This window comes from Strix uralensis, chromosome 6 (genome assembly GCF_047716275.1).
Source record: "Strix uralensis isolate ZFMK-TIS-50842 chromosome 6, bStrUra1, whole genome shotgun sequence".
Classification (NCBI taxonomy): domain Eukaryota; kingdom Metazoa; phylum Chordata; class Aves; order Strigiformes; family Strigidae; genus Strix; species Strix uralensis.
The window spans coordinates 3,790,663-3,815,775 of record NC_133977.1 but is presented as its reverse complement, the minus strand read 5'-3'; the positions used below and the strand labels follow the sequence as shown (position 1 = coordinate 3,815,775).

General features: G+C 52.5%; 1 protein-coding gene across 2 annotated transcripts in view; it reads right to left on the bottom strand.

Moving 5' to 3' along the window:
- Positions 1–912: 912 nt before the first annotated feature.
- RAMP1 (receptor activity modifying protein 1) overlaps positions 913–25,113 on the bottom strand; it is a 31,092-nt gene continuing 6,891 nt past the window's right edge. For both annotated transcript variants that reach the window (XM_074872552.1, XM_074872551.1), the window contains exons 2-3: positions 12,497–12,635; positions 913–1,957 (exon numbers count right to left, since the gene is read on the bottom strand). In XM_074872552.1, the coding sequence (XP_074728653.1) occupies positions 1,702–1,957; positions 12,497–12,635 (395 nt within the window). In that variant the 3' untranslated portion in view covers positions 913–1,701. The remainder of the gene's footprint in view (positions 1,958–12,496; positions 12,636–25,113) is intronic.

Here is a 25,113-nt window from a genome sequence, read left to right as displayed (position 1 = left end):
TAATCTATACTTCTTCCAGCCACCCTCGATTTCCACGTCTCACCGAAGCACTAAGCTGGGGTGCCACGGGGGGCACGGTTCACCGCACGTGGCCAAAATACTCCTACAGAAATCTGACGGGGAGCTCGTCTCCATCCTGCACCCCCACAAACCCCCTGCGACGGCAGAAGGCAAACTCCTATAGGTCCCTGAAGTGTCACCTTCCCTTGTGGCCCATCAGCGGACAGAGGCTTGTCAGCTTGTGCAGGAATTGGCTTTTGTAACTTCCATGCAGCTTTTGCAACAACCTGCTGCTTTTTTCCCTATTTCTTAAAAATTTATTTTTATTCTAGGCCAGTAACCATCTTCCAGAAAGCCTCTTCAGCTCTTCCTGGCTGCAGGCACCATGGTCTTGGAGCCCTGGGTGCTCCCTATCAAATAATACTGATTTTTTTTTTTCTTAATTGTTCAACCACGCCTGAAAAAAAGCCCCAAATATCAAATGGCAAAGAACAAAAATGCTGTGGTGTCCTGGAACAGGAGTCGGGACCAGGCAGCCCAGGATGGGCCCGGGGGATGGCTGAGTGTCCCACTGCCCAGCATGTGCAATTTTGGGGCTTTTTGCGAAACGTGAGGGCCAGGGGGAACGGTGTCTCCCCAGGGGACCCCTTCCTGAGCCAGCAAGGCACTGAAGGGGCTCTGGAGTGGTCCTGATGCTGCCCAGTCTGCCACCAAGGGTGCCAACCCCCAACCTGCCCACCCCTGGGACCCCTAGTGCCACCCTGGAGGGTGCCCATAGGATGGGGGTCAACACTACTGGGGGGTCTCCAGGATCAAAGAGGCTCCTTTGGGGCAGCGAGGGGGGCATCCGGGGCAGCCCCTCAATCCACTCGGACCGCAGCCTTCACAGAGGACTCACACCAGAGACAGGCACCTGGTTTATTTATGTATTTATTTATTTATTTAGGTAGGAAAAGCACCTTATTCCCATTCCTTGTTAGCCCCGGGGCACCGCCAAGGCCACCAGCCCCCGCTGCTGACGTTCACCCATTGCTCCCCATCTCCTTGGCAAAACCCACTCTTGGCCTCGGGCCGGGGGCCAGGGGAGAAGATGCTTTTCCTGGTGTGGAAAAAAAAAAAAAAAGGGACAAAAAGAGGAAGCTGTGGTGGTTTCGTTGCCCAGGGTCGCACCCAGACCTGCCGGCACTTCCCGATGCTGCGCTGACACTGTGGGGCCGGCAGGATTTCAACCCTCCCACCCCCTTTTTTGTTTGGGGTTTTTTTTTGGGGGGGGGTGGGGTGTGTTTGTTTTTTCTTTAAAAATTGTCTTCTTTTGGCACATGATGCTGGGGGGTGCTGGGAGGGAAGCAGCTGGGAAAGGCTGAGCGGAGCTGTGGCGGTGCTGATGCCCAGGGTGAGCCGTGCTCCCCAGTACCCCGAGGGGGCTCCTCGCCGCCAGGGCAGCCCGTGACAGGCCACTGGCATCCCATCTCGCCAAACAAATGTGTCTTAAATCATGTATTTATCTGGAAACCAACGGGCGAGCGGCACAGGTGTGCTGCGGAGGGTACCAGTGAGGGAAGAGCGGTGGCGTTACTGTCTTTGCCTCTGGGGCTTGGTACCCTTCATGATGCTCCTCTGCCAGGGTCTTCGCAAAAAAAACCAGGCACGTCCCGGGGTGGGGTCCCCCAGTCCCTCCCCTGTGCCGGTGGCAGGGCGTCCCTACACGATGCCCTCGCTGCGTTTGCTCCTCCACACCACCAGCGCGGTCATCAGCAGGGTGACGAGGACTGGCAGCAGGATGAAGGGGCAGAGGACGCCGTTGGGGGGGTCGTGCAGCGCCCGGCCGGAGGGAGAGCAGTTCCTGAAGTACTGCTTGTGCACGGCCACGAAGAACTCGTCCACCAGTCGGTTGGGCCAGTAGCAGTCGAGTCTCTCGGCGATCAGCGCCGTGCAGTTCGTCAGCTCCCCGTAGGTGCTGCAACACAGACACGGGCACTGCGGTGGCACCAGGGGGACACCGGGGACCAGCACCCGGACACGGGCACGCCACCTCCCCCCGCCCCGAATAATATAAAATATTATGTACTTTCTATTATAGATGTGGGTATTTGAGATTGTATTTGAGATTGTTATTTGAATTTTTCAAGTATTTTTGGAGTCCGTAGGTAGATAGGTATAGCAATATATGGGTGGGTTTTTTTAATCCCCATCAGGTTTTGCCACTTTGATCACACTTCTAAGTGCTCACCCACAGCCAAAAGCACAAGGAGTTTTCATTTACAGAAGCGAAAACAGAAATAGTATTTACAGAAATAACTAGAAGCAAGGGTTTTTTGCTTTGGTTTCTGTTAATTTTTGCAGGATTTCACAGCCAGACTGGTGCTATTAGAAAACACTGCTCAGACCCACATGTCCCTCTGGCACCTTTAGGCAAAGATCTTCAGGAAACCCATCCTGAGCCACAGAGCAGCTCACCCGGCTGCCAGCCTTCTGGGCACCCTCCTTTAGCTTGCACAGGTTCGGCCAAAAGGAGACAGAAATAAGTACATCGAATCTACATAAAATTCTCCTTTTAATTGCCTAAAAATGGGGGGGTGTTGCATATGAACCAACAACATGCTTTTGAAGTTCAGCTCTCTGCAGTACCCTGCTTTGCAGGTCTGCAGGACCACAACCCAGCCCAGCTCTCAATGGCCAGCAAGTCCATTTTTGAGCTGTTTTTTAATTTTTTCAAATATTTCTAAAACAAGGAGCAGCCCTGAGCAAGAGGCACTGCAGGAAGAGGACAGCCCCTGTGCTGCCCCAACCAGCCATCCTCCGGAAGGACAGGTATTACTACGGGTTTTGAATCCTACCTGCTTTAAAATTGGCTATGCATACAAAAATACGTATATAGAAATTTTTTTTTTCCCATCCTAATTACATCTAATCCTAGAGAAGCAAAGCTAACCAAAACCCCAGCTATTCAATTAAAAACCCTCCTGAGGGAAGAAATCTTTTCTAAGCAGCTTCGCAGCTACTCGCCGCAGCGCCTCTGCATCTCATCATCTGGGCTTTGGGGCAGGTGGCGGTTGCCTTGCTGTGCCCATTGGCACACGGCAGCGCCGGAGGGAGCCCCTGCCGAGTCCGGTGATTTAATTAACGGAGCGCCTGGAGCTACTACAAGCAGCTTCTGCTCAGCATCCCAATGTGCAAAATTACCATTTCCCGTTCATCAGCATCCTAAGGAGATCTCGGGAGCTGAAGCAGCTTTAGGAACCAGAGGGAAAGAGTTAACAGCAGTGAATAAAAGCTATTTTTAAAACTGAAGGGCTGTACAGCAGCTGGCTTAGCCCTTCCCCGGCTCACACCGCACTTTTATGCTGATAAATAGCTGCTCCCATCATTATACGTGAAGATGTGCAAGTAACCAAAGCAAAATGGTGTCAGCAAATGGAAGGATAAATTGTAATTACACTTTGCACTTCGGCAGCGTCTGTATTTCAGAGCTCAGACGGCTCCGTGCGCACCGGCTGGGCAGAGGATGGACCCCAGGAGAGGCTACAGCCCCGTGAGCAGCGTGGCGGGGGCAAGGAGGTGGCTGTAGGGCTACGGCCGTCTGGCCAGGTGTGGAAGGAACTCCCTCCATCTTGAGGGAGGTCTGCAGCTGTGGCTTCAGAGTCCCTAAGTCTCTGTCCCTTTTATTTTCATGTCCCCTGTCTTCGTTAAAGTCACCCTGCTCTGGGTGGGATCATGTCCTTGGCAGGATCAGGGTGGGCACAGCTGCCCGTTGAGCCTATGCACCCCCCCAAAGCCCAGCGGGAAGCGAGCAGGAGGGGCCTGGAAGGAAAAGAAAACATCATCAGCGACAGCTAGAAGTGTAGAGGTGGCAACGAGGGCTGCTGAGCTCTTGGCCAAGGGAAAGCAAGTCTGGATTGCTCTTTGAGAGATCATTTTCTTTGCTTACACAAAGCACTACCTGACCATGGTAGTTTTATGACCAGCCAACTAGAAGCAAAGTCAAACTCTAAACTGTAGCCAAGTGCTTTCATTTCTTCGACTTTGTCTCATAAATATCCTTGGCCATCCATAGACATGAGCTGCCAGCCACCGGCCAGGTCCATCCCCGCCAGCCACGCGGGTCCTGAGCTGCTGTATCTCACGGTGTTGGGAGAGCAGCTCCTGCAAGACTCTGTCCTTCTGTCCTCGCACGCAGATCACCAAGACACATGGCACCGAGGACCTTTTCATTGCCTGTGCACACCAGCTACTGTAGAGGGATACCGAAGGGATGGCTCCGTTTGCTGGGGTACGGATAAACCAGACTGGTCAGACCCAGGCTGCTGCTCACGATGCCTTGTCAGAAGGGATCGAGCTCCCACTGGAGAGCAGCAGTGTTGACGCCCGGGGCTGAGCACGCGCTTCCCTGTCACAGACGCAGTTAATGTTCATCCCATTGCATCTCCAAAGCAGCATCTGGTTCTCTCTTTCCCGCAAGCAGAGCCACATTATTACGTCGGCACCACACCAGCATGGTCCCAGCAGGGAATTCAGCCCATGCTGCTGGTGCAACGTCTCAGGGGGGTGGTTATTTTCCTGCCCAGCATGGCTGCTCTGCCCTCCCCTTGCCACCCGCCTCCAACCCCGCAGCCCAGCCCTAGAGACCAAGGTCTTCCTGCCACACTCAGCCTGGCAAAGCCAGCTCGAGCTCCCAGAGCTGCAGGAATGATCACGCTATTTCTGGTGTCCAGACAGAGGTGTAATCCTCAGTTGCAGAGTTAAAAAGCTCTTTGGAGAGAAGGTAGAGTCAAACTTTTGGCTTTCAGGAAGACCTTCTGGGAAAACCTGAGACCTGAATGCTACCAGCTCTGAATCAGACCTGAGGTGGGGGTGTGCAGAGAAATACCCATGCCCTGTGTCCTCTCCTCCCTCGCCCCACAGACCAGGGGGTGTCTGCCCTCTAAAAACTGCTGAGCGGGGCCTTACAGCCATTACTAAAAGTGGGGGGCGCGGTGCAGGTAACCCCCGGGCAGATCCCCGGCCAGGCTTCCAACAAGCTCCATGATGGCTCTTTGGTTCAGGTAAATAAGGAGGTAAACAAGCCACTGGGCCACAGACCTACACTGTGGCACGTCCCCACGGCTTTGCAGAGCAGCCAGGGGATCTAAGGATGGTTGTTCCCAGCTTCCCAACCTGCCTGGGTGCAAGAGGTGACCAAAGGAGCGGGTGGCTTTAACGCTGTTTGCCAGGGGCTATTCGTAAGCCAGTGCAGCCCAAAGCGAGGGCCATGTGCCACTGGTAACAGCCAAAGGCAGGCTGCAAAACCTGACTGGCAACGGAGGAGTCAGTTAAGATGATATCTGGAATTAGAGGACGTGACAAAAGCCTTTCCATCGGGCGCCTCTGCCCCATGGGAAGGTATTTGAAATCTCTCCTTGCTTCTGGCAAGGACTGTCCAGTTGTATGTGCAGAAAAAATCCTGGTCAGAGCACTTGGGCTAGTCCTGCTTTCCATAACCCCGAGAAGAGCTTGGTGACTTCCAGAAGTGTTCCCAAGTCATGCTCCCTTTTCCCAGCTGGGCTTAGGCTTCTCTGGGATCTTTCCCGGCGAGGGCTCCCTGGGAATGGCAGCTCTCAGGGGCTCGCCTGTGCTTTGAGATGGAGGGAAGGAGAGATGCCCACGGCTGGAGCGTGTCCTTAGCTCGCCAGGATGGTCAGCGTGTCCCCAAACACCGCCAGATATGGGGGGACAGGGGAAGAAGAAACAGCCTGCACCCACTCCACCTCTCTCTTCTTCCGTCCCTCCTCTCCCTTGGTTTTGCCTTACATATCAGCATTTTAATTTGAAATCCTTAAAAATGTCTTAAAAGACTAGCTTTAATTACTGAAAAAAAATATTTTCAATGGTGATTATTGCGCTGATAGAGGACAGCACCCAAAAAGCAGGGCAGATTTTTGCAAGCCATCCCATCACCACAGGCGGCAGGAGACAGGCAGCCTGCCCTGAAAAGTACAGCTTTGCTTAGTTCTAAATATTTATTACCCTACCTGATGTGAACTACAACAAAAACTGTTTTCTCGTCGCCATGGAAACGGTTTGGCTTTACAGGATGCTGCAGCGGGAGGAGGCCGAGCAGCGTGGGGACCATGTGGGGATGAACACCCGCGGGCAGGACGGGGATGGGGGCTGGGCTGCTGGTGGGAAGCAATTGAGGATTGATTTATGGTTTGACGGGATCCGAATGCTTACACCCCTGTAAATCCTAAGCAATGCCTCTGGTTTTTTTACCCCTGCAACTGAGACTGGAATTTGATCTGCCATTTATTCCTCGCCAGCGCCTGGGTGCGGATGGTGTTACACCACAGACACCGGTTGGGGTTCACAGGATCGCCAGCTCTCCCTTTTGCTGCAAGTATCGTGATTTTTCCTGTCATCTACCCCAAATCCCTTGCTTTCAGAAGGAATAAAAAAATACCACCAGGCTTTCCTTTTGCTTTGTAAATTAAAAGAAAAATTTGATTTCTTCATCTACAAGGTTACAGGGCAAGCTTGGAGACATGCTAAAGGGGTATCCAGAAGGGACCTGGCAACCTGAAGGTAAGTAAGTAGATAATGAGTTAGTAAGATAATGGATCAAGCTGTTTTCTGTAAGATAATGGATAAATAACCTGAAGACCCACTGTGAGTGTATTCACAGCTGTGAGAGCAGCTCCGCAGCGGGGGCAGGAGCAGGGCAGGGCACCAGGCGTGCTGGGAACTGGCAGCATCATCCCTCATTTCTGGACCTGGCTGCAGCTGTCGGACCTGCACACTCCCACTAGTGAGCTCCTTCCCCGCAGGATGTCCGCAGCGAGGGGAAAGCATTCCCCGGACATTTTCAGGCGTGCCACGGGGCGGATATATTTGGGACGAAGACGCTTGGCTCCACTGGAGTGACACCCGCAGCTGCGGCACCGCTCAGCACAAGGGAGCATCCCCGCCCCATCCTGCTCGCTGCTGCCCGGTGCACCAACGCCACGCAAAAAACATGGTGCAAAGCTGTCCCCTGGCCACAGCCCGCTGGCGAGCCAAAACCGTGCAGGAAAAATATCTACAAGTCATCAGCTCCTGCTGCTGCATTCGTGGGTGAGCAGCTGGCAGCCTGACTCCTCAGCAGCCCCAGCTCTGCCCAGCAGTGCTCCATGTCCCCAGAATAGCTGCCCCAAGGGAGACCACAGCTAATCCCCTGGCTCCATCGCCATGCTGATGAATCTGGACCTGGAATCAAAATAGCCAAGTTGATCTTCGGGATAATTAGTCATGCACAGCTGAGTCCCGGTCAAAGCAGCTCGGCCACCACCACGAAGCAGAGGAGCCCATGACGCAGCTCCAGCTAAATAATCGTCTGGCTTTTAAATAACAGGGCAGCCGCAAGCCCTGGAAAACAAAACACCAGGGCGCTCAGTCTAAATCGCTCTCAGGCCAGGGATCTACAGGACAACGCCATGGAGGGGCTGGAGAAACCAGCTCCACCGGGTAGGTGAGCAGCCCCGGGCAGCTGACCCGACAGGCACCGGCACGCGCTGCCCAGGAGCATCCAAGGCTGTGCCAAATCACTCGTCCTTTGGGGAAGAAGAGAGGGAAAGAAACCAGATGACCCAAGGGAAAACACCTCTTAGAGCAGTCCTTCTCCCTTCCCAGGGGACAGCGTTCATGGCCAGCCTCTGGAACTAACTATTTTATTAAAAACCACCTGTCATCCCATTCCTGAATTCCCATTCCTGAAGTGTGTAACAGCTCACCCAAGCTCCCCTGGTACATCATTTTGCGTATCAAAAAACATCAACTCTGCCTGAATAAGCACGGCTGAGAAAGCCAGCAGAGGTCAACAGTGTTGGACAAACCTTCTCAGAGAGTTGGTGCTTGTTCACATGGTCCAAGCCCAACCTCAGCCAACACTCCTGGTCCAGAGAGCCCCTCCATTACATCGGAACGCAGCAGTACCAGCAATGCAATAGCTCCGTTAAAACCTCTGAGGGTAAGGTGGGAGGATAATCTGCAGCCTACAAATAGGACCAATAAACCACAGTTACAAACTCTGCTGAGACAATTAATTTATCCAGATGTTCCCGTCGTGCCATTCTCCGTTGAGCAGTAAATGATGGGCCTAACGGGCATCTCCCTGCTAAATGCCGCATACGAGAAATCACAGCTCCAAACGTGATGCTGCTGATGGTACAGGTCCTGTCAGAAGCAAAACCTTCAAACATTTCTCCTTCTCGTTTCAGACAGGTTTCAAGCATCAAAATTCCTTGGTTTGGAGGAAGTTATGGAGAGGAAACAGGCTCTAGGCAGGTGTTTTTATTTCCACTTCCTCGTCTCACGCCTGGTGGAAGTCAGGTCCTTCCCCCTAAAGATGGAGGGGCGACCAGCCAGCCTGTGCCACCTCCTGCCCACTCCTGCTGGGACACCTCCTAACAGTACTTCTTCTCCTAAAAGGGGATGGTGAGTTCCATGCACACCCAGGGAGCAGGGGTGTCAAGCAAGGTGGCCACCCAAAACCCACATCCTTGCAGAGCAGCTTATTTACAGCAGTAGCTGAACTATTTCTACCTGATTTTCCCAGTGTCCTGAGAGCCCAGCAGGTCCACAGGAATGTCACCTCTTAAATAACCCCAAGCCTTGTGTTCACACGGAGCAAATGGACTCATGCAATCAAATTAAACGCTGCAAGTTTATCAACGTTTCCTCCAAGTGCCTCAAGGATAACAAGTTTAGTAGAAGCTATTTAGAAGAAAAACAGGACATCGGAGGTAAACAACACGCTCTTTTAGTACACCTCTGCTTCCTGTGCTATGGCTTCACTGAAGGTCTGGAGGAGGAGATGGATTGCATCTCATCAAGCTTGCAGATAGCACTGAACCAGGCCCAAAAGCAAAGCCCTGCCCCTGGGACACACAGCCCCTGCATGGGGACAGCCTGGGTTGGGGACAGCTCTGCTGGGATGGCCCCAGGCGTGGGAGCTCACCCCCAGCACAGACAGAAGACACCAGGGAGGTGGTTATCCCCTTCTCCTGCCACTCCCCACAGCTGGACCACATCTGGATGCTGCCTCCAAAGGTGTTGACAGAGAGGGACAGGTCCCGTGGAGACCGCTAAGGTGGCCAGGGGCTGGAGCAACGGCAGCAGCAGCCCTGAACATTTTTGAGGACCAGATGAGGTTTCTCAGAACCAGAAAACCTCCCACCGTCTTTCCACTCTCTTTTCTTCCCATCCATTTTGCCACCAATAGAGAGGAAGGAAAACCCAAGCTGTCCTTTCCAAAAGCTAGGGGTATATATATGTCTGTTTACATATACACGTATATAGAGATCTTAATCTGGCACAGAGGAAAGGGGCATGAACAAAATTTTACAAAAACTCTAATTTTTGTGCAAAACACTCATACAGCAACATCTGCTCGCCATTTCCAACTGACCTCAATACCCCCTCGTGTTACAAGAGCTCATTTTTGTCCGTCTCTCCATTTTTCCCGGAGAAAGGCCACGGCACAACAACACTGTATGATGCAGAAAGCCAGCTCAGAGTGGACAGTGGGTTTTTATCTTCTCTTTTCAGGCCCTCACGCCAACACGTGACATCCCTGACTGGTCTTAGTGACTTCAATCACAACGATCTCGCCAGGAGAATGATTTACACCATGGCGGTACCGAAAAATTCAGCTCTGCTGACTATAAATAGGAGAGAGCTTAATCTAAAGAAAGCACCGTTCAGGTGGTTTGCAATAAAAAAAAAAAAAGAAATGCCAGGAAAAAAGCCACATAGCGGCATGTTCCCCACATGCAACATCCTTGCTCTCCTTGATGTTGATGCATTAAGTAGGGTCCCTTATCACTCTCATTATCCCCCCCAAGGATGCTGCCGAGCGCTCCACCAGGAAAGCAGACTGCATCTCCGCTTTTCCGAAGTCATCAATCAGCGCTAATTACCTGACACTGATTACAAACAGGAGGCTTAGCAGAAGACTGCCATGCCGTACCATGCCAGCCACTCCCTCTAGTTGCTAAGGAAAACCAATATGCAACTTTTGGAAGCAGCGAGCGAGCCAGCAGGTCTGGTGGGATAGCCTGGGATTTTCTCCGGGAGGGTCTGAGGGCATCTCAGTGGGTTATGGGGTTTTCAAGCTGAGTTAGGGCATTTTGGACTAGTCTGGAGAACGTGAGTGCTGAGAAAAAAGAAAAATCTTGTGGAAAATATGTCCATCAAGCAGTGAGTCACCAGAAGAGGTAATGGAGCTGTGACAGGGATCCCAATCTTATTGCCTTATTAACACATTGATACCCAGCATGTAGCAGACAGCCATGATCTTCTGTTGAAGCTCCACCACTGGGGCATGTGGTTTCTTCACAGGTACATAACTGAGCAAAAACACCATCCTGATTTCCAAACACTGCTTAGGTTGGGCTCCTTGAAAGCCCATTTACTCACAGAATGGCTGAGGTTGGAGAGGACCTCTGGAGGTCCACCTCATCTTGTCCAAACGCCCCTGCTCAAGCAGGGCCACCTAGAGCTGGTTGCTCATGACCACGTCCAGATGGTTTTTGAATATCTCCAAGGATGGAGACTCCAAAACCTCCCTGGGCAACCTGTGTCAGTGCTTGGTCACCCTCATAGTGAAAAAGTGTTTCCTGTTGTTCAGAGGGTCCCGCCTGTGCTTCAGTTTGTGACCATCGCCTCTGGTCCTGTCAGTGAGACAGGAGAAAAGCCTGGCTCCATCTTCTTTGCACCCTCCCTGCAGGTATTTCAATACTTTATCCCTCTGAGCCTTCTCCAGGCTGAACAGCACCAGCCCTCTCAGCCTTTCTTCACAGCAGACATGCTCCAGTCCCTTCCTCAGCCTCATGGTCCTTCACTGGACTCTCTCCAGTAGGCCCACGTCTCTCTTGCACTGGGGAGCCCAGAACTGGATCCAGCACTCCAGGGGTGGCCTCACCAGTGCTGAGTAGAGGGGAAAGACCATTTCCCCCAGCCTGCTGGAAACACTCTTCCTAATAAGCCAGAAACATGCCACTGTGGGGCTGCACGTTCAACTTGGTGTCCAACAGGACACTCAGGGCCTTTTCTGCCGAGCTGCTTTCCAGCTGGAAGGCCCCCAGCATGTCCTGGTGCCTGGGGTTGTTCCTCCCCAGGTGCAGGACTTTGCACATCCCCTTACTGACCTTCCTAAGGTTCCCACTGGCCCATTTCTCCAGCTTGTTGAGATCCCTCTGGACAGCAGCACGACCCTCTGGTGCGTCACCCACTCCTCCCATTTGTGGTGTCACCTGTGAACTTGCTGAGGGTACATTCTGCACCATCACCCAGCACATTAATGAAGAGGCTAAGCAGGACCAGAGCCAGCATTGACCCCTGGGGTACACCACTAGTTGCTGGCCTCCTGTCACAAACTGTTCATAAACAAGAAACTGTTTGTAAAGAGCATGTCTCAAACAACTCCAGTGGGATGTCCTGTGGGGGTGAAGTGGAGCGAGCTCTGCAGAGGTGGGGCTGTTTCTTTCACCCTCCCTCCTGTTGCCCAGAGACAGAGCTTGCCTCACTGCGCAGGTACAAGCCAGGGAAAATGAGAACCTTCTGGAACAACCTACTGCACATGAGTAAGAAAGACTATATAAAGACAATACCCCACGTGTGTCTTTGTCAACCCACCACCTACAGACCAAGCTGGCTACTCTGCGACAACGTGGGATCCAAGGGATGTGATTTCCCCTTTTCCTATCCCCTCCTCCTCTTTCTCTTTCCTCTCTCGTGTATATATATATATATATTCATGTGTATAAGTTTTGTAGGAGTTGAATTGTGATCAGCTGATCATTGACAAGTTATTAGGAAAATAGTCTCATCACCAAAGTGCCTTTATTCGTTCCCTGGATGGTTTTCAGTTGATTGTTGCCAAATTGTCTTCATTCCCTCACTAAAGTGGTCCGTTAATAAAGTCACCAGCACAATAGTTCCTCTGAGTCATTGTGGTGACTCGGCCCGCCCTGCGGCTCTGCCGAGCAGAGACCACCGGCACGCAGGTTCTTGGGGAATTCAAAAGATTCACCCACCTCGTAACCCACCACGTGGAATGAGACACCTCCAGCTAGTCTTTGTGCAATGATCACACCCTCTGGGCCCAGCCGTTCAGCCACTTTTCAACCCACCTCACTCTCTGCTCATCCAGCCCACGCTTCATCAGCTTGTCTGTGAGGATCTTATGGGTGATGGTGTCAAAAGCCTCCCTGAAGTCCAGGTAGACAACGTCCACTGCTCTCCCCTCCAAGCCCACCTTGTGGCCCCTCCACAAGTGACCAGGATGGGGAAGCCCCTTTAGCTGGACCCAGCAGGGACACAGCCAGGGCAACATCAGCAGCAAAGCAGAGTGAAATGGCACGTTTGTTTCCCCCTCCATGAAATAAAACCCACCGCTGAACTCCTTACACCCCGAAATCAAAGACGGGTGCAGGCGGTCCCAGGACACCAGCAAGGAAGGGGTGAGCAGAGGGACCTCACTTACCCCACGGTCTCCTCCCAGTCACACCAGAGCCGCTGCCCGATGCCCTCCATGCTGAGCTGGAACTGCTTCAGGCAGTAGTGCCGGATCATCCAGCCGTAGTCCGCCTCCTGGCATGCCGTCGCTGCGATGAAGTGATGGGCTGGAAGACAGGCCAGCAGGGTTAGGCTCTGCCGTGGTGGCTCATGACCCAGTGACAGCCCCTTGCCCCACCACGCTGTCCCCCCCGCAGCTTTTCACGCAGAGGGCATCTGCCAAAGCAAAGCTGGAGATCAAAGCAACCAGCTGGAGATCCAAGCAACCCCACTCCCAAACACCTTCTTCAAAACCTCTTTCTCAAGGTTTTATTTCCCTCTTCACATCCCTCTGACCCTGCAGCATCTTCCTCCGTTACCCTCCCAAGTGCCTGATGCTAGATAAATCAATTATTCAAAATATGCCAGGTAAGTCATAAATAAGTAAGGACCCAGATTTATTCTCTGCTGATCACTTGACACATGCCTCTGGACTTTAAATTCCCAGTTTTTTGGTTTACAAAAAGAGTAAGGGTGTGGGGGAAGCTGGGAAATAACCCCACGGCTCCCAGCCAGATCCTGGCTGCTGCCAAGCAAAGGACCCTTAAAAAATTATCTGCACGGAGCCACACTTGGAAACAACTATCCATCCCCGATGGAGCACAGGGACGAGCGCAGTGAAATTCATCCCTGGCTGTACAGCGCTCATTTAATTCACCTCTAGGCACGTGTCCCTGCTACACGGTGCCTTCTGCTTTGGGACTAGAGAAGGAAGAGATGCCGCTTACTGCCCCACAACTTTGTGCACAATTAGTGCAATGCTGCTGGCAAGTGGAAAGGAAGAAGAACAGTAACGCTACAAAGGAAAGAGGGAACACACTCGAAGAAAAAAACCCTTCCGAGGAATCATATACTGAGCCTGGCTATAAATAATATCTTGCCCTTGGTCCCAAAGTGCCAGCTAATGCCTTTGCAGCTCCTGGAGTACATTGCAGGCAGGCATCACATACCAGCTCTATTTTTTGCTACGCGTGAATAACTCCGTGCAAAAGAGTGGGGCTTTATTTTTATTTCTAGCTTGTTTTAAAACAGAATTTAGCTACTTATTTAGCAGTCTGCATGTGAAAGCCATCGAACATCACCAGCAGCTCCCACCCAGGGAATGCCCTCCTTGAGCGGTCCCTCGGCAGCCCCCAAATCCTCAGAGCCCTTAGGTACCAGTATCCCATGGCAACACGTGGGAACTGAGGACCCACTGGGCTCCCAGACCCTTGGGCGAGGTTTCTGGATGGCTGCGGGGCTCCCTTGCTGCCTCCCACCACAACATCCGCTTCGGTACAGTTTGAGATAAGACAACATGAGTTATCAAGCCAAGGGAAGGGAGCTAAGGAGTGTTAAACCCTCACCATTGCAATAATAAAAACTAGTTTATAATCTAAAGCTCTCTCCAACTGATATCAGCCAGGGTCGCACCCTACAGCACCTGCGCAACATGACCGCAGCCAGAGATGAGCCCTGCTCTGAAATGGGAAGGTTTGGGATGCTGAAGCAAAGCGCCGAGTGAGGAGGAGGAGGAGGAGGAAGAGGAGGAGGCAAAGGCGGAGGAGAATGAAGGAAGGTGCAGTAATTTTACGTGACAGCTGGACTGCAAATCTCAGTCCAGGCAGGCTCAAAGGTGACTGATGGCTGGGAGGGTTTTCTCCCCTTCCCACCCCTTCAAATCTGAATGAATCAGGTGAACAACTGACATGACTGAGCAAGCACCAGTATCCAAGGGAGGTTCAGGTGCCACCCCAAGGGCTCACCCCCAGCCAAACCGTGCACCGGACCGCAAAGGACAAGAACTCTGCAAACATTACACCCATCACGCAGCCAGACAAACAGCTTGCAGAGAAAATGCCATCGGCGAACGCGTCGAGCACGGAACAGGAAAGAGCTGCCTAAGGGGAGAAAGGAGAGCAGGGGAGGTGAACAGATTAAAAAGCAGCCTGACAAGCCGCTGAGGGAACTGAGGAGCAAAGGAGGAAACGGAGCCAGGCAGAAATGCGTGAGACACGCAAAGTGCGGAGAGAAATTGAGGAAGACAAAGCCGCTTTAAGAAATTCAACAGCGATACAGCATGAGAAGAAAGAGAAGCAGAAATTAACGGAGCATGGCCAGGCTGCCCTTCGCCTGGCTTTGCTCCTCCCTGCTCCCAATTAGCACGGATAAGCCTAGAGACAAGTCATCACTTGTACCACAGAAACAACTCTCCCTGGAGATGCCCAAACACTTCCTGACGACCACGCAGCTGCTCCTGCAGAACGGACCTAGAGGAAAACACTTTTAACAGGCAGCTCCACCTTGGGTGCAGAGAGGAGAAACACTAAATTAACCATGGGGATGAAGGAAACGAGAACCTCAAACCGGCTGCAACGCCTGCTTGAGTAGCTGCAAGCCACGTATATCTGGTAGTCAGCATGAAAATGAGCTCTACTATTAAAAGAAGAAGAAAAAACCAACCCAAACCAAGTGAAAACAAAAACCCAGGGAGCTTTAAACACTTGCCAATCAAAGCAGCTCAAAAGACACTGCTGGGTTGGATGTGGCCGTGGGCTGAGTACAGGTGTGGGCAGCCAGGAGGGAGCCAGCACACAGGCTTCGTGATTCCTGAGCGTGACTCGTACGCTTGCACTTTGTTCCTGCCTCTTGCTTGAGCTCTCAAGGTCCTTTGCAGGCACATCACCATCTTTCTTCCCCTCATGGCAGCTCTTCGCAGTGTTCTCCAGGAGCTCTGCCTTCCCCACGAGGACTTGTCTTCTGCAGCGGTGAAGGCTTGGTATCTCCAAGGAGCACTGCAGAGACTGTGCTCCTGGAAGACGTCTCTCCCACTGCATCTCCCACGCCCACACGCGGGGTCTGTCTGCAGATCCTCTTCCCCAGGGGACTGGGGAAACCAGCCCCATCAGCCAACAACCGAGACATTTCACGAGGACATTTAATTTTTAACATCGTGAAGGGCTCTTTTGTTTTATACATCAGAGGCAAAGAGCATCCAAGAGGAACAAGGCTCAACTGAGCGCGCTGTGTAAATGCTGTGAGGACGGAGCTGGGCACAGTGAGGTCGAAAAGCTCCTTTGTTTTCAGCTGGCTGGGGAGAATTGGCTTTAGCTTTAAATGTGCATTTTAAGGCCAATGTGAGGAGAACACACCACATGGTCCTCACCTAAACCCACAGATATTTCCCTTCTGCTTCCCAATTTCCCCCAAACACACGTTTATAGACACATCAGGCTGGGATGGGCTCAGGGTTTGTAACAACAAGGGGAAAAAAGCAGGGAGGGATTTTTGTATCTCCTAGCTCTCATTCCAGAAGGTTTTCCTTTCCCCCTCAGCCCTGCTGATGGAGGCGGCGTAAGTCAGCTGCAGTGAGCTGTAAATAACCGAGCTCCGGAGCAGTCACGTCTCCATACTTAGCAGCATCCATTTGTGAAGGCTATAAGCTGCTGAATAAATGAGCTTCAAAACCTGGCTATACCAAGGCTGAGCTGCCTCCAAGCACTCCCTTCTCGCATGTCCCGGGCACTCCCATTCCCGTGGGAAAAATGGCATCGGGAGCTGCAGGAATGCAGGAACATCCCACCAGAGCCATGCGGTACCTCCAAAATCCCACTTGGCCTTTAGGTGCTGCCCAGACATGGAGCAGGGGGTTATCTCCATCTTCCCGTGTCTCCCCAGCTTCTGCATCCAAAATTCACCCTTGCAGCATGCGTGCGCGCCGACTTCTGCATGTGAAGATGTCTTCTGCTGGAAGGAGGCACCACCGATGTGGTGTTTACCTCAGCACTACCACCTGGGGAACTGCTGATGAATGCCCTTCCCTGCTGAGAGGAGCACTGATTGCCTGTTAAAGGACCTAACTTTAAGGATCCTTAATTTGCCTCTTCACAGGGAACATCCAAAGAGCAGTGGAGAGGAAGTGATTGGCGGGAAGGCTTTTTCAGGCATCCCACTCTTGACTGCCCTGGGATTGATGTCCTGGAGAGTCCCAGCAAATGTCTACCAGTGTTCAGCTTACTGAGAGGTAGCTGCAAAAAACCCAAGCTGCTCATGTATTTCAGCAGAAAAACAGTGTTGGCCCTGAATTGTTACAAAAATTTCGGGAAAATTACTGGACTTTCTTCCGTTGCACTTCTTACAGCTGCAGTCTGGGCCAAGAGCTCCAGAAAACAACTGGCTCACAGCTCCAGAAAACAACTTGGTGGACACCACCTCCTCCTTCTCCTCCTGCCACCACTGCAGAGCCTGCACACTTGCCATGGTGATGGTTCACCAGCAGAAAGCCCTGAGCTTTCTCTGCAAGAAAAGTTTTACATTTCACATCACCATCCCCTCTGCGTAATTCTTTGGTCTCTGGCCATTTTCTCCTCAGTTTTCTGGGACTTTTTGGGCTTGTCATGTAGCAAGCCCCAGGGGGAGGCGGAGGCAGGGCGGACTGCGGAGCCTGAGAACAGCTCAGCATTGCAGGCTGGCATGGCACAGGAGGTCAAAGCGATGCCAGCGCTGATGGACCTGGTTCCCAGGCATCATGACGGAGCCTTTGGCATTTTTTGCAAGCCTCGCCGTCCCGGCCCTCTGCCATTCGACCTCTGGATGCTGCCCATGATATGTGTGCGCTGGGAATATATGGAGAGTTTTGGGCAGCAAGTCCCAAGTTTCATTTTTAGGGAGATCCCACCAAGGTAGACTCACATGCCATGTCCTTCTGGGCTTGCTGGGTTCCTCCAACGCAGACGGAGCGGCCCCAAGCCATCAGCCACACGGTTCCTGCAGATGAAGGCTCCTCACCCAGCGCCTGGACTGTACCCCCCCGTTTGCAGTCTCACCCAAGAAGGAAGCCCTTGATGGAGGCTCTTATATAGGATGGGAACTGGAGACACACTGATTTGTGAACCCTTCCAGTGGCACCCACTGGGTGCTATTGGAGGGGCTGCCAGACCCACCCAGCAGGGCTGTAGCTCACTGCTATTCAGCAAATGTGGGGGAGCAGCATTCCCCCAAGCCCATGACACCCCTTGATGGTGCTGGATGAACGATGAAACTATTTGACTACGCGCGCAGAGTAGTCACCACCAGCCCATCCTGGCTACAGCTGGACCAGCAAGTTTTTTTCGGTGGATAACATTCAGGGCTTCCTAGCAAAGAGCAGAAAACAGGCAGTTATTCATCTAAAAGCTTAGAGGTCTCATTAAACCCCAAAAGATCACAGATAATTGCAAAGTGACACTCACAGCAGGGCTGGCAATGAACAAGCCACACGTAGCTAAACCCGAGCACCAGCAAAGCTCTGGGCTCAAAGAACAAACATCCCAATATCTCCCCCTGGGCTTCTCCCAAATGCTGTGACCCCCCACCCCGTGAAATAATTAGCTCTCTCAACAAGCCCAAGATGAAAACGGTCTGTTTTCCCCTCCTTTTCAGTGGGGTTGTTTGTTCTGTTTTATTGAGAACAAGCTTCGCGGTTTGGACTCGCTTACAAAATAAACCCAAGAGCTTGAAATCTGGAGCTCATTTGCCAAGTGTGCTTCGAGCCCTGCCTTTGCCACGTCCCCACCCAGAGGGACAAATCCTGCACTGTGAGATTAAACCAGGTAAAGCCCAGCCGGACAGACGTGCTGCATGCTGCCAAACCGGATACTCACCACCCAGGAACGATGCAGGGAAGGAGACGGTCGCTTGCAGCTAACCCCAAACCTGATTTTGTCCCACTGTCTCGTGGCCAACATCCCCCAGCCACCTCAGGCTCATGGCTGTCCCTGCTGGGCCACTTGCCCTGGTGACAAAAACCCGTGTCCCTGCTGGAGGAACCACGTGGCTCTGGGAGAGCAGGTTTTGAGTGGGGGGATTTTGCAGGCCCAGCCCTGGGAAGCCTTGAAAGCCACTCTGTACATGGGGAGTACACATTCTTTAGCCCCACGCTGCCTCATTTTGCTTTTCAACCCTTCCCTTCGTGTTGGGACCCACATTTACAAGCAGATCAGCTGAGCTGGTCCTCACCAAGTGCATTTCTCAGCATCTTTGCTTTCACTCAGCAGAGCCGCCACTTCCGCTCCTAATCAGCAACTCAACGTAATTAAGCTCCAGTTTTCATCTTAAGCCTGGTGAGCATCTGGTTCCCCCCCGCAAAGGGGCTTGGGCACGCCTGGGAGCATCCCTGGGTCATGTTGGAGCGAGTCCCCTCCTAGCACCCCAGTGCTCTGCCTGGATTGAAGCACAAAGCTGAGGGAAGGATCAGACCCAGCCCAAAACTTCTCACCCAAAACACTCATGGGAGGGTGGGGAGAGGACACGGGGAGCAGATGAGCATGAAGAACATCCCAGTTTGTGTCCAAAAAACTGAAAACATGGAGGGGGATTTGCTTTGTTGACTCAAAGCCAACAAACCAGCCCCACTGGAGGCAGCAGATGGTTTCAGGGGGGATGGAACAAGTGCTTGCAGAACTAAAAATAAACCCACCGCTCCCAGCAGCACTCACACGTAAAGGGCTGGGCTGGGCTGGGCTCCAGCCAGTGCCCGCAAACCACTAACATGGGAACTGGTGGTCTGCAAACCTGCAAACCGCCTGCCTATACCTGTCCACACCTTCTCCTAAGCCTGATTTCGTGTTTCTCAGAGCCAGATTTGGCACGGGAGGTACTTCCAGCCTGCCACTTTGTACACAGCCTCTGCCCCCCATGGTGGCATTAGAAAGTCAGATGTTTTCTCCGAAAAGCAGGCTGAGCCCCAACAGATGTACAAGCCTGGCGCTGGGGACCACCCTCCTCTGCAGCTCACCCATCCGAGGAGCACCTTCCACACCAGGCTCTGAAGACCCCCATGGGGTACAGCTTCAGACAGGGCTTGAAAACCAAACCACTGCATGACCTAGCAGGAAGCTCAGGTCTTGCACAAGAAACCTCATGCCAAGAAACATGAGAAAGAGAGGAAGTCGCCCACACCAGCTGGGAAGAAAGGCACAACTGCGCCTTTCAGCATCTGCGGCCCTGTAACCCCCAGGAATGGTCCAGCACCCTCTGCTTAAAAATAAATTTCCCGCTGGGGCTGCTTTGGGCAGCTGGCAGCTCCGTGAAGGCTTCAGAGCCTGCAAACGCTTGGTTTACCAGGAAAAAATTAAGCTGGAGCTTAGCAAACATATGACCCCCTTTGGCTGGAGCTGGGGGACAGAAAAATGCAGATGTTGGTGTGGGGAAACGACAGGGTGGCTGGCTCAACACTGTTTATTTCTCTATCAGAAAGGAGGGAGCCATCTGCTAACACCTCTGCTTGCTGACAGCCTGGGCTGCGCCCCCGCAGTCAAACAAAACCTCAGAGGCCTGGCAGGACTATTTCTGTCCTGATTTTGCACGTGGAATGTATTTTTAAAGCCTCTCCTCCCTGTCTGGCTGGGTCAGGTCAGGGGCACTGGCACCCACCCCGAGCTGCTGGGATTCGGCAGCGGCTCCTGGGGCTGTCGGGGCTGTGCCACAGGCTTGGGAATGGTGAGATGGATGGAGGAGTCCAAACCCTGCAGGCGACCGTGGGGGAGGCAGAGACCTGTCCCCTTCTCAAGCAGCCTGCCTGAGCCCCACCACCAGCACAGGATCATCCCATCCTATCCCATCCCATCCCATCCCATCCCATCCCATCCCATCTCATCCCATCCACATCCACATCCACATCCCCATCCTCAACCATTCCTGTAAAGGCTGAGCCCAGCTTCTCCCCAGGCAGCTCCGCTGGTCCCCTCCTCCCTTCCAAGCTTGTCAATATTTCATCTCCAGCATCTTTCCCTCTCACTACCAGCCCCACCCCCCTGCCCCCCCGGGGGCTTTCAGCATCTCCTTCATGGTGATTTCCAAGCCCGGGTTAGAGGAGCGTTGCATTATGGCTCAGGACACCTTTTCCTCCCAAGCCCAGCAAACGTGGTGGGACGAAAGTGCAGAGCATGGGGCTTTCCATGCTGCCCTCCCCGGGCAGAGCCTCCCTGCTCAAGGCGCTCTCCTACCCCGAGAAACAGCTTTTAACTCAAGGCACCTCCCTTTCCTCAACTGCAGGCAAGGACCATCATCTTGGCCTCTTCTGTAAAGCACCTGGAGATGCAGAAAAGCCGTAATTGTGATTTAACAGGCAGAAAAGGAGCCCACAGCCACCTACTGAGCAGGCCTGCAGCTGCCAGAGCCACCCTGCTGCCACCTCCAATCAAACAAATTTGGCCAAGGAAAATGGATGATATGTAGCACTACAAGCATCTCAAAACTTTATTTATTAATGCACAATTGTATGAGCTGCTGCTGCTTTCACCACAGCAAAGCACCAGGCTCTCCGCATCCAGTTTAGAGACCCCAAAAATACATGGAGGTGTTCGAAGTCCTCACAGAGCTGAGCCTATTTCCCAATTGCTGTAGGGATGCAGGTGCTTGGCAGGGGTGGGAGAGCCCACGGGAAGAGCTGGAGCAGGGTTGAGGACATCAGGACAAGGAGGGACTCACCCAAAGCAGCAGCATCTTGTTTAATGTGAGAAGGGCATTTCTCATCCTGGCTGCATTAATTCAGAGCTGCTCTGTCCCAAACCCCCTCCCTGATGCTTCTGGAGTATTATCAGGTCCCAAAACCAGGCAGCCTCTGCCACCCCTGCCTGCTGCACGCTTGTTTACTTGGTGTGTTGTGACACTGTCCCTTAATCCGCAGGATTTTCCCTCCCAGTGTAGCCATTCAGAGTGTAAATTAAGAGGGAATTCATAAGATTTGGAGGTTTTCACGTGCTGAAAGGGAGCAGGGGTTTTTCAACACACCACTGAGCCACTGCGCAGTGAGGATTTCAGAGGCAGAGCAGATGCTGGGAGGTGGGGGGAACATCTGCCCATCTCCCAGCACCCAGGAAGGCTGATCCCAAGAAGTCTTGGACATGCTGCCACCACTTGCTTTGGAGAAGAGAAGGAGCATCCCCCCCTCCCTGCCTCCCCTCCGCCCCAGGGGGTCGCAGATGGAGCAGCAGAAGGAAACTATCTGGCTCTGACTTGAACAGAGTGGTCTGTAAGCACGGCACGGACGCAGTTACAAAGCAGAGCTGGAGCTCCCCAGCGAGGTCTGCAGATGGAGGGCTCAACCCGTATTTTACCTGTCTGACAGCTTCACTGCTGCGAAGCCACAAAAGCTTTCAAAGGACTCAAGGGGTTGGGAAACTTGGATGGGAGAGAAGTCACTCAGGCTATGGGTGCCAGGGAAAAAGGCCTTGTGGCAGGGAAAAAATGTTAAATTAAAAGAGACAGGGCTAGGTAAGCTCAATTTAAGGAAATCAGGTATTCCCCTGAAAAACATGCATGTGGTTGTGGTTTTGCTCAGAATCACAGAATCATCTCAGTTGGAAAAGACCTTGAAGCTCCTCCAGTCCAACCAAGAACCTCACACTGACCATTCCCAACTCCACCAGATCCCACAGCGCTGGGTCAACCCGACTCTTCAACCCCTCCAGGGATGGGGACTCCCCCCCTGCCCTGGGCAGCCCATTCCAACGCCCAACAACCTCTTCTGGAAAGAAATACTTCCTAAGAGCCAGTCTAACCCTGCCCTGGCGCAGCTTGAGGCCATTCCCTCTTGTCCTATCACTTGTTCCTTGGTTCAAGAGACTCATCCCTCCTCTCTGCACCCTCCTTTCAGGCAGTTACAGAGGGCGATGAAGTCTCCCCTCAGCCTCTTCTGCTCATGCTGCTTTGGGGCAGAACATCGCCATGGGCCTCCCCCCAGGCTCCCCAGGTCTGTGTGCTGTGTCTCGCCATCTGGGCTAGCCTCCCTCAACCCTGAATAAAGACTTGCCAGCTAATTCCATTAAAGCCCAGCAAAATGAGACCACTGTGGTGGGAGGTGCCGTGGCATAAGAGCCATGCCAGGGGCATAAGCTCCGGCGAGGGTCAGTGTAAAACCTTGCTGGCTTGAGGGACAGCAGATACCTGAATGCAGAATTGGTAAAGTCAGTCCCTGCTCAGCCAGGCTGGGGATGGGCCCCTGTTAGGGACATGCCCACGTGGAAAGCTCAGGTGGCAGATGCCCTTCAAAGAGGCCAAAGGCTTCCACATCCTCAAGAATGAAGCACAACATGTGGTGGATCTGAAGAGCACGCTGCAGTCCTGCCAGCGCTGTCCCACCCGCTGCTTGCAGAGGAGCAGCCCCAGAAATCCCATTTCTGGGGCCCCGTGGCCCAGATGAGCGCAGGAGTGGAGCCAGTGAGGGCTGCACCTCGCAAAAGCCAGGCTGGAGGCAGTGAGATGATGTTCCAGAAACACTTCCGGGGATAAACACCACCGGGCATGAAGACTTATTTTATGGTAAAAGGCAGTAACAGGAGAAGGTCAGACGGAAACAAGCAGATCACAAATAAGCATCGGCTCCAGCTCAGCTGCACGCCGGCCGCCAGACACTGCTCTCAGCACGAACACCAGCCCAGCGACCACAGCAGCCCCGTACCGGCACACTGCATTTCCCAGTCCTCTCATCGTACCTGCAAACTGGGCACACAGCACCAAAGCGCTGCCATTTCTGCCCAGGACTACATCCCTACCTGGTTTTTTGGCAGCGTGATGACCATTTGATCTACAACTCACTCTGAAGCAATACCGGGCACCACGGTTTTTTACCAAAGCGTGTTGCACCCAAGCACTGCAACTGCCTTCCCCCGGCCGCAGCGGGAGGCGAGCGGAGCAGCTCTGGTCCCTGCTTGCTGGAGTCAGCACCCAGACCCTGCCACCGCGTCCCAGCTCCGTGGCCCAAGGACACCCCACTGCGCCCAGCAAACAGCTAGGTCCCTAATTAGGGCTGCTTTGTGAGGGGCAGGCTAACGAAGCCACTCAGTACACAGGTTGGGAGTCGTTTGCCTTCATCTCTCTTCCCAGTGAGACACCACCTTGCCACGTCCCGGCTCTCGCTGCCCACCAAAGGGACCACATAATAACGGAGATTTCCCTGCCCATCCTCCCGGGTACCCGTGCCTGCCCTGCCTGCCTCGGCAGCTGCTTTCCACAGGACAAGTGACCCGGCCTGCAGCCCCTTCGGAGATGCCCGCTTCTCCCCAGGCACGGGGGGGCTCCTGCTCCTGGAAATGGGGTCCTTCGGACCTGGGGCGGGAGCTCTGCAGGGAGGAAAACAATTTGGGAGACTGAAATGAAAACTACTACGGCCTTCGGCCTGCCCAGGAGGCATTTCACCAGCCTACCTCTGCTGTTAATGCTGCCCACCTCCTGCCTGGCATCCGTGCGGCAGAGCTCCTGCTTTGCATCCCCCCTGCCCATGGGTGACCTGTGACGCCCTGCTCAGACTCCCCCCAACTCACAGCCTGGCCTGAACAGGAACCCCGACCACCAGTTAAGAAAAATACCGCCAAACCCACTGGTTGGAAGTGTCCTGCCTCACCAACTTGATAAGGTACTTCACTAAAAGAAGAACAAAAAACCAACCAAACAAAAAAAGCTCCCAAACAGGTATTGCTTTCAGGCAGCCAACTCCTACCTCAACTTCAACAAATAAATTCACTGGCAGTTATTTTTAGGCAGTTTATTTTGTGCCCTCTTGCAATGCTTGGGATAACTATGAAATGACAGCAAAAACTCAAAACACTCCCATCCTAGCAGAAAACCTAAATGACTACAAATCATCAAACGATCATCTCGATGGATAAATCACTATGTTCCTTCACAAGCACAACAGGATGACAAAATTAAAACCTCGGATATCCCCTTGGGTTTCATGATTATGTTCAAGCTGTATGCAAAATATCTCATTAGTGCCGGCTGGGAAAAAAAGCTATTTATTTATTTAGTTTTGTGTAATAAAATGAAGGGGTATAACCGTTCCAGGAACAGGGTCCCACTGGATGAAGTCCCCCTTTTCTACACTGAGTGAGTAAATCAGATTAAAGGCATTTAGGTTCTGTGTGGAAAGCACAACTCCAGTTCTCCTGGAGTGATCAGTTTTCTGAGGATTTGAGGGATTTAAGAAACATGGAAATGCTTCAGGATGGTGTAAGGCTTCCAAAGCGCTGAATTACTGCAAGATACAGCAACTCACAGAAGTATCAAGTGATTGCCTCAACAAGCCCACAGAAAACAGTTTTCCCTAGCCCCTCTGGCGGGATCCCTGCCATGCCCAGGAGATGCTCGGGTAGCAGAAATAGCACTGCACTACATTATTGCTCTTCCAAGTTCAATATTTTATGGAGCATTTACAATGCAACAGCCAACCCCTCCCCAAACGAAGGATAATTTAACATCATTCTGATAGAGGTTTCCACATAACAGATCTTGTAAGATGAGGAATATTTGATTAAAATTAAAATGCAAATTAAGTGCTGGTACTTTGCAACGCATCACCCAGTGCAGGACAGTCATGGTTAGCTGGGTCACAAGGGATTCACTTTTTGCCATATAGTATTGCTGTTAAATAATATTAACTGCTAAATACACTGAAATAGACTGTTCAAAGAGCCAGGATCCCTGTCCAGTTTCTCTCCTCACCTCAGTTTCCCAGATGTATCAGCACGAGTTATGGTATGTCGTCGTTACCCATTAGCAGCCGCCAAGCACATTTCCAGGAACAGG